This window comes from Neovison vison, chromosome 2 (assembly GCF_020171115.1).
Source record: "Neovison vison isolate M4711 chromosome 2, ASM_NN_V1, whole genome shotgun sequence".
Classification (NCBI taxonomy): Eukaryota; Metazoa; Chordata; class Mammalia; order Carnivora; family Mustelidae; genus Neogale; species Neogale vison.
In genome coordinates this window covers 199,505,174-199,520,028 of record NC_058092.1, presented here as the reverse complement: position 1 = coordinate 199,520,028, position 14,855 = coordinate 199,505,174, and the positions used below count along the sequence as shown (strand labels likewise).

At 56.3% G+C, this 14,855-nt stretch overlaps 1 protein-coding gene across 4 annotated transcripts in view; it reads left to right on the top strand.

Moving 5' to 3' along the window:
* Positions 1–12,509, top strand: part of ARHGAP22 (Rho GTPase activating protein 22) — a 167,774-nt gene extending 155,265 nt beyond the window's left edge. For all 4 annotated transcript variants that reach the window (XM_044239999.1, XM_044240000.1, XM_044240002.1 and 1 more), the window contains 6 exons: positions 650–857; positions 3,682–3,814; positions 4,706–4,779; positions 5,385–5,506; positions 7,362–8,268; positions 11,936–12,509. In XM_044239999.1, the coding sequence (XP_044095934.1) occupies positions 650–857; positions 3,682–3,814; positions 4,706–4,779; positions 5,385–5,506; positions 7,362–8,268; positions 11,936–12,164 (1,673 nt within the window). In that variant the 3' untranslated portion in view covers positions 12,165–12,509. The remainder of the gene's footprint in view (positions 1–649; positions 858–3,681; positions 3,815–4,705; positions 4,780–5,384; positions 5,507–7,361; positions 8,269–11,935) is intronic.
* The last annotated feature ends 2,346 nt before the right edge of the window (positions 12,510–14,855 follow it).

Below are 14,855 nucleotides of genomic sequence, written 5' to 3'. Positions count from 1 at the left end.
GAGCCACCCAGGCGCCCCAGATAGCAGACATCCTAACGGGGTGCAAGGTGGTGCCTCACCGTGGCTTGACTCGCATTGTCCTAGCAACCCAGGGTGCTGAGCCATGTTTTCCCATGGGCATGTCATCTGTCTGGTTGTGAGAGCTGCGCGCCGCCATCTGCTCTTATCACTGTCTGGTTCTGCACAGTAGGAGCAGACCGTGTTAGACCCGCTCATTCTACTGCTGATGAGCATTAACCAGCTGGTTCCCCATTTGGAGGGATGGTGAAGAGTGCTGCTAAGAACATTCTATGGTGCATCTTTTGGGGGACAGGGTCCTGGGTTTTTAAATGTAAGCCGCTCCTCTTTGGAGGTTAGTGTTGCATAAACAAACCAATCAATAAAACGCATAATTCCTGTTTCCTCATGGCCATGTAAAAGTTCCTCAGTCTTAAATTCTGTAGCACAGGACAGGCCCTCCGGTTCCCTGTCGCAGGTGGCCCAGGGTCCAGCTGCCTGGTGTGTGCCCTCCCAGACTCTGATTCGCTCCCTCGGGAAGGAGCCACTTTGGGCCCTGACCACGCCCTCTGTCCCCCATTGTCCCAGGTGCCCTTCCCCCCACTGCTGAGCTGGCTCGCTGAGGGCCTGACCAGCTCCCCTCTGTGCCCAGGGATCTTTGGGCAGCGCCTGGAGGACACCGTCCACCACGAGCGGAAGTATGGCCCGCGTCTGGCCCCCCTGCTGGTGGAGCAGTGCGTGGACTTCATCCGGGAGCGTGGGCTCACCGAGGAGGGCCTGTTCCGCATGCCCGGCCAGGCCAACCTGGTGAGGGATCTGCAGGATTCCTTCGACTGTGGGGAGAAGCCACTGTTTGACAGGTGAGCTCCCGGGGGAGAGCGGCAGAGACGGGATCCCCATCCATCCCCCGCTGGGGGGACTCGTCCCAGGACACAATCTTCAGGCAGCAGAGATGGGCTGGCATCCAGGAAGCCTGGCGGCAGGATGGTGGGTGGCATGGCTCCCCACAGCAGCACACGTGCTCAGTCAGCTCCCCCTGCCCCTAGTCCCCATGGTGAGCATGGGACATGGAATCTTGGCAGCAGCCCGGGGCCTCCTCTCAGGGCTGGACACTGTCACTGGCAAGGCGCACCCATTTTCATGTAGGCTGTTGCCCCAGGGGATGTTTATAAACCTTTGGGACTCTTGGCCTCCTGCAGGGCCTCCCTCTTGGCTCTGCCTCCTTGGGGTGACCCATCCCCGGGCCCCTTCAGTGGCAGCATGGAGCTGCAGCTCCCCAGTCTCCTCCACCTGTCCTGGCCCAGTGCCCGTCCTAACCTATCGTGGGCTTCCCGGGTCCAGGGCTGCACTGTGTGGGTAGAGTCCACTTCACTGAAGAGCCCAAGGACCATGACCCTGGAGGTGGGGCTACTTTGGGCCTCTTCTCCCTGACGGGACCTTGCCCATTAAAGCGGGCTTCCTAGGAAGTTCTTCCTGCGTCAAGCCCACCTTGGCCTCCATGGAGCTACCCTTTCTTCTCAGATCTGCCCTCACAGTCAAGGCCCCCCTCTGACCCCAGGATAAACCCAGGGGCTCCTGCTGGCAGCCCCAGACTTCCCAGCTCTTCTTTTGGTGCAGAGCACCCTTGTGCCTCCAGATTCTGCCAGGACCCATCACTGTAGCTTGGAGGGTCTGTCGGTAGATGTGGAGCCTGGGACTGACCCCATTCCCAGGGGAGGTCCACCCTTAGGAAAGAAGAGCTATCGAGTAATGGAAGCATTACCTTGCAGGCAGAGAAACTGGGACTCTCAGGTTAGCCACCTCTCTCCAAGTCACACCTACAGTAAGGGCAGAAGCTCATTTGGGCCCCTGGGCTGCCCTCCTTGCCTGTGTATCCTGTCTCCTTTCACCACACGCATTGAGCCTGATCCCGAGGGAAGGAGTAGGACAGGTGACGGCACCTGCCCTAGAGGGGCTTATAAGCTCGTGGGCATCACAGAGCTGTGGGCTGCAGAACGTTTCCCTTAGGTGCTAGGGTAGGGTGCCTGGATTCAGGATAAGTGTGTATAGGAGGGGAGGGGGAGGGGGTAGCGTTCAAGTACCACCAAGAAAGCCTTAAACCACGATTTAAAGGGAGAGGCTCTGCAGTGAGTAGGGGAGGAAGGGGAAGTTGAGGAAGTGGGTTTCTAGGCAGGGAGGAAAGAAGGCAAGGCAGTCAGGGTGCCGGGCCAGGCTCCCTAAACCAGGGTGGGGCAGAGGATCTGGACATGACTGGCTTCAGGGACCTGTGGGCCAGGGGGCTATGAACTGGGGCTGCTGCACAGGCTAGGGGCCAGGAGCACCGAAAGCTGAGGGCCTGGAGGAGCCACGGTGGTGCTCCAGCCAGTGAGGCTGGCAGAATGGAACGGTGGGAGGGTTGCTCTGAGTCCACTTGCCCAGGACAGAAAAACTTTCACCTCCTTGCCAAAGGGAGACCTAACCATAGGGCCTAGGCCACACTTCTCTCACTGCCCATGTCTTCCCCGGGCACAAGCCTGCAGATCCCCCTGCTTCCTGCCCCTTCCTCCAGCCTCCTAGGGCTCTAGATCTGGCATTGGCCAGCACTGAACACACAGTGTTCCAGTGGTGGGTGGGGGATGGAGACTGGGTTCAAGCCTGGGCACCCCCAGGGGTTGGGAGTACCCAGGAAGTGGGGGGTGTTGGTGAAGGAGGTGAGGAGGCCTGGGGGAAGGCAGTGGAGGGCATGGGCAGCAGCATGGCTGGCTGGAGAAGGTTAGAAGGAGCAGAACCAGGGGCCCTGTGGCCAGGCCAGACTGAGAGCCACCAGACCTGAGGCAGGGAGGGGCCCTAGGTATGTAGTCTGAAGTATATATGGTATATTGACCCACAGAATCCCAAACGCTGTAGCCTGAAGAGACCCTAGGGCTTAACTCAGTGAGACCAGCTGTGGACAGCAGGGCCACGTTCTCCTGGCCCCAGGCACACCTTTCCTGAGCACCTGCTGTGAGGGAGATGCAGTCTCAGGGTCTAGATCCAGGGCCCTAGGAAGGCAGATGAAATACCTGGGCCCAGGCCGATCCAGGAAGGTGAGCTGAGAGGAGGGGCCAAGACCACAGTCCAGGATCTGGACCCAGAGGCCAGGAGGCCCAGGGTTGCTGCCCTCCACTGGGGGCAAACCAGCCTGGGCAGCTCCAAGCTGGGGTACAGGAGACTGAGGCCTCCAAGGGGACACGCAGGGCACTGGGGCACTAGAAATAGTGTGATGAACATAGAAGCCTGGGCGTCTATAATGTAAGTAGGAACCCAGAGGCTGAGGGAAGGGGCCTGACCTCTGACCTTCCTGGTCCCCAGCAGCCAGTGCCCAGTGATGCCTGCTCTTTCCAGGAGCTCAGCAGGCCAGGATGGCAGGTTCCTTTGACTTGGCCCCACGCCTGCCGTTGGTGAGCCATTCTGGGGGTGGGGGGAGCAAGCTCAGTCTCCCCATCATCCACCCCTGCTGGGAGCAGAGCTCTTCTCATGTTGTCCTGCACCGGGGCGACCACCCCGGTGGTCCCGTCACTCATCCAGCTCCCAGGCTAACTGGACACATTGAGCATGCACGTGGACACGAGCGCGGAGGCTGCCCCTGGGGGAGGGGTACAAGGTGCTGGCCACTTCTGGGGTTCCCTGGTGTCCCAGGCCTCATGCACATCCCCCTGCCCACAGCACAACAGACGTGCACACGGTGGCCTCTCTGTTGAAGCTCTACCTGCGGGAGCTCCCCGAGCCTGTGGTCCCCTTCGCCAGGTATGAGGACTTCCTCAGCTGTGCCCAGCTGCTCACCAAGGACGAGGGGGAGGTTAGTGGCTCCTGGGGACCCATCCTGGGAAGCGGGCCCACAGGGAGGTGGGTGTATGGAGCAGGCTACAGACGTTTAGTGACTTTCATGGCCCATAGATCCTGGCCTATAGCCTGCTCTGTAAGATGGGAGGCCTTGACCCTCCCGCTCTGAAGGGGGCCTGGAGCAGCCTGCTCTGTATATGGGTGGGTGCCTGGAACGCCCCCTGTCTGTGTATGGTCCGCTCTGTGTGCAGGCCTCAGTCCCTGGGAGGAGCAGCTACCTCCTAAAGCAGGCCAAGTTCCAGTCATGGTTTGGGGCCTGGGGCCCAGGTGTGGGCCCCCACATAGTAGGGCTCCTGCTAAACTACCCAGCTCAACCTCAAGCTATCCAGGCAAACCACAGGGTTCAGAAACCACCAGACTTTTCATCTATTTATATCTTGCCTCCTCCCAAAAGAATTTGAGACTGCTTCCAGGACAGAGGGCTCCCACGCCTACCCTCACCCTCTCCTGTAGGTGCCTGCCTGCAGCCCTAAGTCAGCTTTGGCTGGAGAAGGACTCTTTGCCGACCTTCGGCCTTGTGAGAGATGCGGGGTCTTTACCTGGCAAATATTTGTGCCTCTGTAAGTGTGCTGAGCTGTGGCCCTGACATTCCTCCTTGACCCTGCAGAGGCACACCCTTCACATTAGTTTCCCAAAAGTAAATCTGCTTTCTCGAGGCTGGTGTCGCCGCTCCTCAGAGGGAGGTGGAGGTGGTGGCACCTTCTGGCCCCCTGGGGCCTGGCGGCAGGGGCCTTGGCTGGAGGTCTGGACTCAGATTCCTGTCCCGCTTCTAGTCCTCCCTCCAGCAGAAGGGCCTGGAGTCTCACTGCTGCCCTTTGAAATGCTGTGTTTCTCTTTCGATCCCAAGGGGACACTGGAGTTGGCTAAGCAAGTGAGCAGCCTTCCCCTGGCCAATTACAACCTGCTCAGATATATCTGCAAGTAAGTGACTAGGGGCGGGAGCTTCCCTTCCCAGAGGGATTCTCCGTCATTCTCCCACCCCACACTCCTCTCCCTGTGTTGATGGGGCCAGCGAAGAGCATGAAAGAACACAGCCCCTGCACTCCTGGGGCTTATGGTTCCCATGGGAGCACGCGGTGTTATAGTCCCTAGTGTATATTCCTGAAGAGAAGGGACATACCGTGTGTCCCTTCAGCCCCCCAGGAGTCTGTGTCCTGAGCACAGTGGCCTCAACCCAGGTGCCTGGAACGTCCAGGAGAGGGCCTGCTGTGTAGCCCTCACCTTGCCCCACATCTGAGGCATCTTGGCCTTCTTGGGCATCTGCCCCCACTGCAGGTGAGAGAGCTGTGTGTCCTGCTGCCACACTGACAATAGGCCCTTGTCCCACTGGCCTCTGCTTCTGATGGCCGTCTCCTAGTCCTCAGAGGGGTTAGCTCTGCCCTTTTCAGAGTTTGCTATGGGCAACTGGCTATGCCCAGCAGCCGTGGACACATGTGGACATGGCTGGGCATGAAGGCCAGGCTGCTTGCAGCAGATCTGGCTTCAGCTTTTGCTTTTCTGCCAGCTGCTTCTTCCTTACTGTACAGGTTTCTGGATGAAGTCCAGTCTCACTCAAATGTCAACAAGATGAGTGTCCAGAACCTAGCAACCGTTTTTGGACCTAACATACTTCGGCCACAGATAGAAGACCCGGTAACCATCATGGAAGGTAATGGTGGAGGGGTGCATGGTGGTGCTGGGTGCTGCCCAGTCTGGCCTCCCCTTGGTCCTGGAAGGGTCCTCAGAAGCATCACCCTGCATCAGTCCGGCCAAGGGCCAGGCCGGTGGGAAGGGGCTCTGTTCCAGGGGACTCCCCCTTCCCCCCACCGAGCCCATGGGGTCCAGCATGAAAAGAAAAGGAACTTTGCCCTGTAGATGGGGTCACTGAGAGCAATTAAAATGGTGGGAGAGGCTGGGGGATGGAAGAGGTCAGTGCCCTTGCCCTTGAATACACACTGGTGTTTTTGCTTTCCTTAAGTAAATGTTAAGTAGTTGTTACAGTCTCCTGGAGGTCAGCGCTGTACCCTGGTGTATAAATAATGATAATAACAGCAGGAGCGGCTGCGTGCGATAGGCGAGGGCCTGTAGGAGGGCCTTCCCCGCATCACCTCACTGTCAGCTTCACGGGCTCATGATGCGGTTATTACACCCACTTCGCAGCTGGGGAGACTGAATGAGGTCAGGAGAGGTAAGGTGACTCTGTCAGCCAGGTTTATCAAAGGCCACAGGTCCAGGCTGGCCCAGAAGCTAGAGCCCGCGCTCAGAGGGCCTGTGGAAGACTGTCCTGGCGTGGTTAGTCGGGGAGTCCTGCTGCCCACGGATGGGAGCCCCGCAGCCAGCGCCAGCTGAGGTGTGCAGAGGCTGGCGGGCACTCACACAGCACGGAGCCAGCAGGAGCTGTCGCCAGGCGAGCTGAGGCCGAAGTTGCCACTCCTTGCTGAGTGTGACCTGGGAGAGAGGAGTGTGGGGGTGGGCCATGGAGCTCTGTGTCTGCCTGGGGTGTGGCTCTTGGGGTGGCACTCTCCTTCAGATCCCCCCCTTGGCCTGCCTAGCTCGGTCTCCTCCCACGCCCCCCAGGTTCTCAGCCTGCCAGGTTGAACAAACGCCCAACAGAAAACACTGAGTTCCTGCTTCACCCAGTTTTCTGGCTAAGGATTCCTTACTTTTTCCAGGATTCTTAGTTACCTCCAGTGGGAGGGTCCACCCAGCCACCCCTCCTTCCTTATCCCCTGGAAAACTTCCCAGGCTCTGGCCTTTGGTGGAGGGTAGCAGGTGGGAAAAAGGCAAGCGGATAGGTACTGTGCTCTCATTGTATTGCCCCCCTCCATGACTGACCCCCAACACCCTCAGGCAGGAACCACAGGCACCACAGGCTGCATCTCAGGGGGCCGCGGCCTGGAGAAGAGGTATTGTGTGTGTGTGTGTGTGTGTGTGTGTACACATATGAGAGAGAATAGGGTCAGGGCAGAGTGGGTTGTACATGTTGGGGACTGCGTACATTCGTGTGTTGTGAACACATGTACGTGGGACTGTGTGTGTGTGTGTGTGTGTGTGTCCACTTGCACCTGTAAACCATCTCTGTCCCTGATCCAGACCCTTGTGCCGCCCACTGTGTGGACAGTCACACACAGCCCCCTTTGGCAGTACAGGGAAGTGACGTGGGGCAGCTGAGAAGGCTGTGACGTCTGGGTCCCGGTTTCCAGGGCCAGACTGCCACTGGCTCACTCTGCGTCCCCTGTGGGCATAGTGCCTGCTCCTTCCCCACACCCAGGGGGATGTAGCGGGCTGCAGGCACAGTGCCCCTTCTGTGTCCAAGGAAGGGGATGTGGGATTTTTTTGTCCGCACTAGATTTGGAGGGTGTGGTGACTGTCCTTTCCTTTGGAGGCAGATGTCAAGCTCTTGCTAAGTTCTCCCCTGAGGTGCAGCCTGGTTCCAGACTGCAGCCACCTGGGTTGGGTCTGGTCTAGAGAGCCTGGACTGGAGACATTCACAGCCAGGATTTCTCACTTGGTCTTCCTGGCAGGCACTTCTCTGGTCCAACACCTGATGACCGTCCTGATCCGCAAACACAGCCAACTCTTCACTGCGAGAGCCGAGGAAGGGCCGACCTCCCCGCGTGGGGGCCCACCGTGCACCGTGGGATGGGGCTCTGAGGAGGGCCCGAGGGATGGCCAGCCAGAACCCAGCAGCCCCAGCAGCCCTGGCCTGCCGTCACACAGGACCTCGTCTCTGGATGGGGCCACTGTGGCAGCGCTGTCTAGAACCTCCCCCACGGGCCTGGGTACCCGAGGCGGCCCTGCTGCCCCCAGCCCTGGGAAGAAAGTGCAGACTCTGCCCAACTGGAAGTCTTCCTTCTGGCAGTCAGGATCCCGTTCGGGGAGCCCAAAGGCAGGCAGCTCATCCCTGGAGGTGCCCATCATCTCCTCTGGAGGGAACTGGCTCATGAACGGACTGTCCTCCCTGCGTGGCCACCGCCGGGCCTCCTCGGGAGAACGGCTCAAGGACTCAGGCTCTTCGCAGAGACTCTCCACTTATGACAACGTGCCCCCGCCCAGCGGCCTCTTCCCCAGCACCCCCAGTGTGGCCAGCACAGTGTGGTCGGGGATCTCCTCTTGCGAGGCATCGGCCAGGGGCTCAGTCAGCAGCTGCACAGCCTGCCGGGCCAGCGACTCATCGGCCTGCAGCTCCCTGCACACCGAGGGGGCCCTTGAGCCTTCCCCTTTCCCCAGTAGCAGCGAGGAACGCAGATCCCCGGACCTGGGCCGCGGCCTGGACGAGGTGGGCACCTGCATCAGCAGCAGTGAGCCCAGCGACCCAGGCAGCCCCACCCAGGACTATGCCCGCTGTTCTGAGGCTCTCCAGGGCCTGGTCACGGAGCTCAGGGCAGAGCTGTGCCGGCAGAGGACTGAGTACGAGACCAGTATAAAAAGGTAAAGGGCTGCAGCCATGGGGCAAGTGCAAGGATGGCACCCCTGGGGCAGGGCAGAGCCTTTGTGGCCAGCAGCTCATGGGGCACCGGCCCTGGTAGTCTGCCTCTGGTCATGGCCTCTGGCTCTTATAGAAAGCCTCTCTGAGGCTCAGAGAGGAAGCCACTTTTCTGGGACAATGCCCCCAGAACAGGGCTGGGAATGGAGGGGTGGGGGTCCTCTGTCTGGAAAAGCTCGGGAGCTACAGGGCCTGGCATGCTGTCAGAGCTCCATAAATGCCTGCTGAGTAAGTGAGTGAGAATCCCAGCCTGCGCTGCACTGAGCACCTTTAATGGAGGGTCTCAGCATGGAGGTCCCTGTGTGACCCTCAGGAAGGAGACAGGCTCCATGAGGTATGCAGGAACCTGAGGAAGTGCCCACGTGCAGTGCAGACCCCAGGCCAGCCTGGCTGGTGGAGCATGGTTGGGCCTGATAAGGGAACAAGGACTTCTTCCAGGATTGTAATCCTGTTTCCCAGGAGGAGGGAGCTGGCTGTGCTGAGCCCTGCCCTCCTGCCTTCCCTGGTCACAGGAGGATGCCTTGTGCCATATCCTTTTTGCTCACAGATGGTCCTGGTTTGATCCTTCCAGCCTCCCTGGGAGGAGGGTGTTTTCCAGCTCTGAGGCACCAGGTTCTCCAACCAAGGTCACCAACAGCGCCTGAATGGCCAGTGTTCAGTGCTTCTACCAGCTTCTCAGCCCCTGGCCCCAGCTGTCTGACCTATATATCAGGCCCCACCCACTAGCAGAAGGTGTTTGTGGGCTCTGACATCTTCCTTTCCCCATCAGAGATAGTGGAGGTGCTTCTTACTCGGAGACTGGGATTTCTACAGGGAGCTGGAGGGGCAGTGTTTGGTCCTTTTGCTCTGCAGGAGGTCAGGGAGGGTCATGGCAGGCGATGTCAAAGCCAGGAGTTGAACGACCAATAGAATTGGACTGAGCAAGGAGAAGAAAGGACGCAGCATGAATAAAACTGTGAGGTACACAACTGGGGGGTAACGCCACAAATGTGAGCACTGGGTTGGAATTTACCAGCCAGAGGAACAGTGGAATACCCTGCAGATACAGAGAAAGATGATTACAGCTGAAGATGAGCTCACAGACAAAAACTACAGGCAAAGGCTGTCCTCACACAGCCTCAGAAGTCAGAACCAGCTTCTCACTTCTTTAGCTGTTTGTGGAGCCAACTTGAGCTTCTAGTTCTCTCATCTTCTCAGAAGCTTGGTCTCTCGGGGGGAAATGCAGTGTTGTTCCATGGGGGGCTCTGGATAAGACTGCCTGGGGTCGAGTCTCTGCCCCCTGTGCACTGGCTGAGCATCCCAGGCAGGCTCTCTGATTCCAGTGTGTACTGGTCGAATGTCTGTGTGGGCAGGATCTCTGGGCTCGGGGGACAACACCCATCTGTCCTGAGGACTGAGTGCCACAGTGGTTGGCAGTGCTGAGCGCAGGGCCCGGTGCGTCCAGAGTGCTCAGGAAACTTTCACTGCTCATACTCCCTCTTGCTTGGGGGGCTGGAGGTAAGACAAAACTCACAGAAACAAAGGGACTGCAGTGGCAGCCCCTGTAGTCCCCTCACTGGCAGGGTGGTCTAAGGAGAGAAGGGTCTATAGGAGCACAAGAAAGAATGAAGCCCCATCCAGTGGGTCTTTGGGGAATACAACTGCACACAGCAGTCAGTCAGTACTGGGTCTGGTCTGGGGGGTTGGGGGAAACCAGCTTTCTGCCCTACCTCCCAGGACTCAGAACCCCTCCCCTGTGCCAATTCCTGTATTCCCAAAAGAGAATGCACTGTCTATGATGTGCAGACACTATATGAGATGCTGGGGACACAGCCAAGACCAGAGCTGATCAAAACTTCTACTCTCATTCTTATTTTGTGGTGTTTGGGGGTTGGAGGCGGAGAGAGACCAGAAACGAGACAGATTTTAAAAATCTGTTGTATGTGAGAAGGTTCAATAAAGGAGAACAAAGCAGGGTGAAGGGAAGGGGACCATGGTGGGGAGAGGGTTGGAAGGCTGGGGCAGAAGCCCAGGGGCTGTGGTGAGAGAGGCACGTGGAAGAAAGTGGGGATGAGGGGAATGTGAGAAAGGGGGGTGGAGGGCAGAGTGTGGAGCTCCAGGCTAGACATGTGAGTAGCATCGACCTCAGAGGCAGCAGTCAAGGTAGAGAGAAGAGCCAGATTCGGAACATATTTGGAGGGTGTTGCTAATTGGCCAGACATGGGGGTGAAAGAAAACCGACTTAAGAGAACTTGTTGTTTTGGAATAATTGGAAGAAGGTGTTCACTGAGTGGGACACCAGGGCTGCTGCAGTGGTTTGGAGAGGCAGGGTCAGGAGCCATCTGTGGGCCTGTTAAGGTGCAATGCTTATGGAGTTTCTGAGTGGAGTTTAGGGAGATAGAGGCTGAGGGGTCGTCAGTGCGGAGATGATGCTTTGGGTCTGGAGACTGGATGATGTCACACGAAGAACCACAGAGAGGAAGACAAGAGGCCCAGGCCTGAGCTTGAGAGGGCCAGGACAGAGAAGGAGGAGCAAAGAGGGGGCTGGAGGCCGAGGAGAAGCAATGGGGGGTGGTGTCTGTGGGGTCCCTGCTGCCACTCACCTTGGCGGTTCTTCTGTGTCACAGCATGTCCCGTGCTCCCCAGATGGAGGGCTGAGGCGCAGGCAGCTTTCCTGCCTCCTTCATGCTTAGTGTTCAGTGACAGGGTGGAGGCCTGGGCCTCATCCTGGGGATGGGGAAGGGACACTTACTCCAGTATGCCACGTGACAGGTGGTGTACTGTGGTCTTCTTGGTCTTCTTTGTCCATTGTAGCTGTAGCTCTTGGGGGAAAGGGCTGGCCCCTGCATTTTTTTTCAGAAAGGATACCAGGACTCAGAGCCATTTGTGTTGCTTCATAAACAGCCAGGCTGGGGCTCAAACTCCAGCACGTTGGTTCCCAGGGGCTGGGCTCAGCATACCCCAGAGGCCTTCTAGGAAGTAGTCATCTGGTTGAGAAGACGGATGTGCCAGTCTTCGTAGAGTGTGGCGTCAACATCCAGAGAAGCATGTCTGGGGGTGGGGTGGATCCAGGGAAGTATCATGGAGGGTGACATGTTTGAGCTGGGGCATGAACGATAAGGAGTAGTGGAGGTGACAACACAAATGGGGTTTCCCTAAGTCGTGTAGTGTCTGGCTGGGGTCTGGGGAGTTGTGGGAGGTGGGGTAGCCAGAGGGAGGCTGGAGTACGAGGGGCCTCACAGACGAACAAAGGCAAGGGGACAGTTTCTTACTTCCCTCTCCATTTGGGAACCAGGCCTGTTTTCTGCCAGCCAGCAGTCCCTTCCTCAGTACTTTATATTTTAGTGAGGACTCAGGGAGGCCCCTGGCCTCGAGTGCCCAAGGGCCAAATGCTGATGCTGGCGTTTCTGGATCACAGGCCAAGGGGAGGTGCCCTGGGGATGAGTGCCCAGGTCTGGTGAGGACCTGAGAGGCCTGTGAGGCCTGTCCCAGAGCCAGGTCTGAGCCTGCCCGCGTCCTTCCCCTCCGTGGGCCATCTGTCCAGCTCCTTTGGAAGGTGTGCATGCAGGCACGAGTTTGCTGAAACCCAGCTGGCCAAAAGCTAAAACAGTGTCTTTCTTCTTGATTTTAAAGACTTGAAGAAGGTAGTGCCAACCTGAGGAAACGAATGTCACGGCTAGAAGAAGAACTAGACCAGGAAAAGAAAAAGTACACAATGCTGGAAATAAAGCTGAGGAACTCAGAGCGGGCGCGGGAAGACGCAGAGAAGAGGAACCAGCTGCTGCAGAAGGAAATGGAGGAGTTTTTTTCAACCCTCGGAAGCCTGACTGTAGGAGCAAGAGGTGACAAAGCCCCAAAGTGAAGGAGTGGAAAGAACTCCCGTTAACAACGGTGCTCGCCCGCCTCTCAGCAGAGATGGCCGTCCACCTCATGAGGAGACACAAGACCCTGCAGCGTGGACCCGGGCTTCTGTGGTGCCAGGAGCTCTGGAGCTAGCCGGAGGGAGGGATCCCGAAACCCCCAGGAGGGACTCTTGGGAGCAGCCCAAGCTCCATGTGGGATCTGGATGCTGCTCTGACCATGCAGGGCCTGGCAGCTGTCAGAGGGGACAGTCCCGTGACCATTAAAACAGATGACTTCTGGGATCTGAGTAACCCACTGGGTTACTTTTTTTGCATTCTTTATTAAATTTGCTGACATAGCATGATGTCTGGATTCCTGACTCCTCCTTTATGGTCATGTAGAATGAAGGTTACCAAATTGTTCGCAGATTCGAAAGTCCCCAAGGTGTTGGATGGGTGGAATGGCCTGGGGTTCAGAAGTGGGTTATGAACCTCCCTGAGGAACACTCAGTGTTGTCACAGTCACCAAAGCTGGATTTATGCAAATCTGTGTTTTGCTCCATGTTCTCTGTACGCACGGCCAGACGATTTTCCTCAGTCCTTCCTTCCCCCTCTGAGCCACCAGGGCCTCTGCAGCTGGCATTTGTCCTAGAATTCCTCTCAAGCCTTCCACCATAACCTGCTTGCCTTTGCTTGGCCCCAGATCTCCAGGGCCAGAGCCTATGAGCCAGAGCTTAGCATGGGCACTCTACACCGCACTTCTACACCCAGGGTGTGTGTGTGTGTGTGTTGGGGGGTGGCATAGGGCCTGTGTTTAAAGGAAAAGAGAGCCACAGTAATGGGAAGTGCCCATCCTTGGTCTTCCAGGTGTGCCTCAGGCTATGTGCTCTGTTTCCCTGCAGATTCCCCTCGACCTAGTGCTAGTCCTTTCCCTTCCGTGCCCATTTTACCGTCCTTCTCCAGTTCATCCTCAGACTTCAAAGCTCCATCAGGGCAAAGCTTTCAAGAAAGCGTGTGGCTGGCCACCACTACACATGTGGAGGCCTGGGTCAGAGCTCTTAGGGATGGGACTTAAGGAGCAACAAAGAAGTTGCCTCTGAGTGGAGAGCACTGGTATCATTTCGCTTGCTCCTGCTCAGTGTCCTTACATACCACCCCTTGCTATCCTGAGCACCAAAGTGCCCCAATTTCTAATCACTATCTCTGGAAAAGTCCCTCAGGACCAACCACCCATCCAACTGGAGTTCAGTATAAACTACCACACTGAGGTTTAAACGCCAGTGTCTCGGTGCTCCCAAGAAGAGCTGGCTTCCTACCATGAGGTACAAGCCCACAGGCCCAAGCTGGCTGCTAACTCCCACAGTGGTGAGGCAGGCTGACCACGGGCCGTCTGCTCGACCACCCATGGTCTTACCAACCAGGAAGCCAGATGCCTGCCAAGGCCACCAGCGGCATCAGCAGTCAAGAGTTCTCTCGGGGAATTGTGAGGGAGGGGGTCAGTGGAGAGCAACACCCAGATCTACTCTCAGGCAATCTATAGCAGATGAGCTGGGTGACCAGCTTCCCCAGGAAGTAAAATATTGCTCTCCCCTCTATTCAAGGAGAAAGAGAAAAGAAATTGAAGCGGCCGGTTCTTCAACAAGATAGGAACTGGTCCCACACTCAGAGGAGAAACTTTGACTAGGAGAAGATAGGTGGAACACCAGTGTATTCTTATGGTCCTAGGTTCTCTTACCGCAGTCCTGGAATTCTGCCAACTTTAACTCAGCGAGAAGATGCCACCAGGTTATCAAAGGAGCAGGAAAGACAAAAAGGGTTTCACAAGATGAAAAGGAAAGCTGTCTTCTCTTAGTCATTCATAGTAGCAAAGGCTCAGCCAGCCAAGGCCTGGCCAAAACCAGCTCCTGAACCATATCTGCCACCTGCTGGCAAAACTAGGATCTGCAAATGCAATTTTTCTCCGAAAATCAGTCAGCAATATTCAGTAAAAATTCTGTCCTCCAGTTTCCATTTAATCACACTTTCCATTCTATCTGTAAAACATAAGGACTTTTGCCTATAAAGCACACTCAGTACCAGAGCCAATGAGCTTTGGCCTAGTACCCTGTCTCTAATCCACTTAGGTTTTCACCAATTGAGGTGCATTTCAAAAACCTACTCCCAAACTGTGGATACAAGTTGTACCTATTAGTGTAATGACATTTCAAATTAAGTAAACTGATGAATTATGAATGTGAAAACACAGGAAATTAATGTTTGGAAGACCCTTGATTTTTTGGAATGCTTTAGAAAGAGCAAGGGCAAGTTGCTAAAAAACTGTTAAATTGCGGATACATCAACCATGCAATAGCAGAAAATTGGCAAAAATCTAGGATTCTGCTCTTAGATTACTTCAAAAGTGCTTTAAAATTTGTGTTTGATTTGAAAGGAAAAACTGGAAATGATAAGTCTCATACTAAAAAAGAGGAATTGGCTTAATTAAGACTGAAAAATGTCCATTAAAAAAGAGTACAGTTTTTAGGGTGTGTGTGTGTGTGTGTGTGTGTGTGTGTGAGGGTGGGGGAGAGGGAAAGACTCCTTGTTTTACCTGGCTGTTGAATAACGGACCAGTCATGACCGCTGTACACGCCACACTGTAAAAGGGCCTTGGAATGCAGTCCATGTATCCATGTTCCCAGGCCTGTGGGCAGTAAATGGAGTAATAACAACAT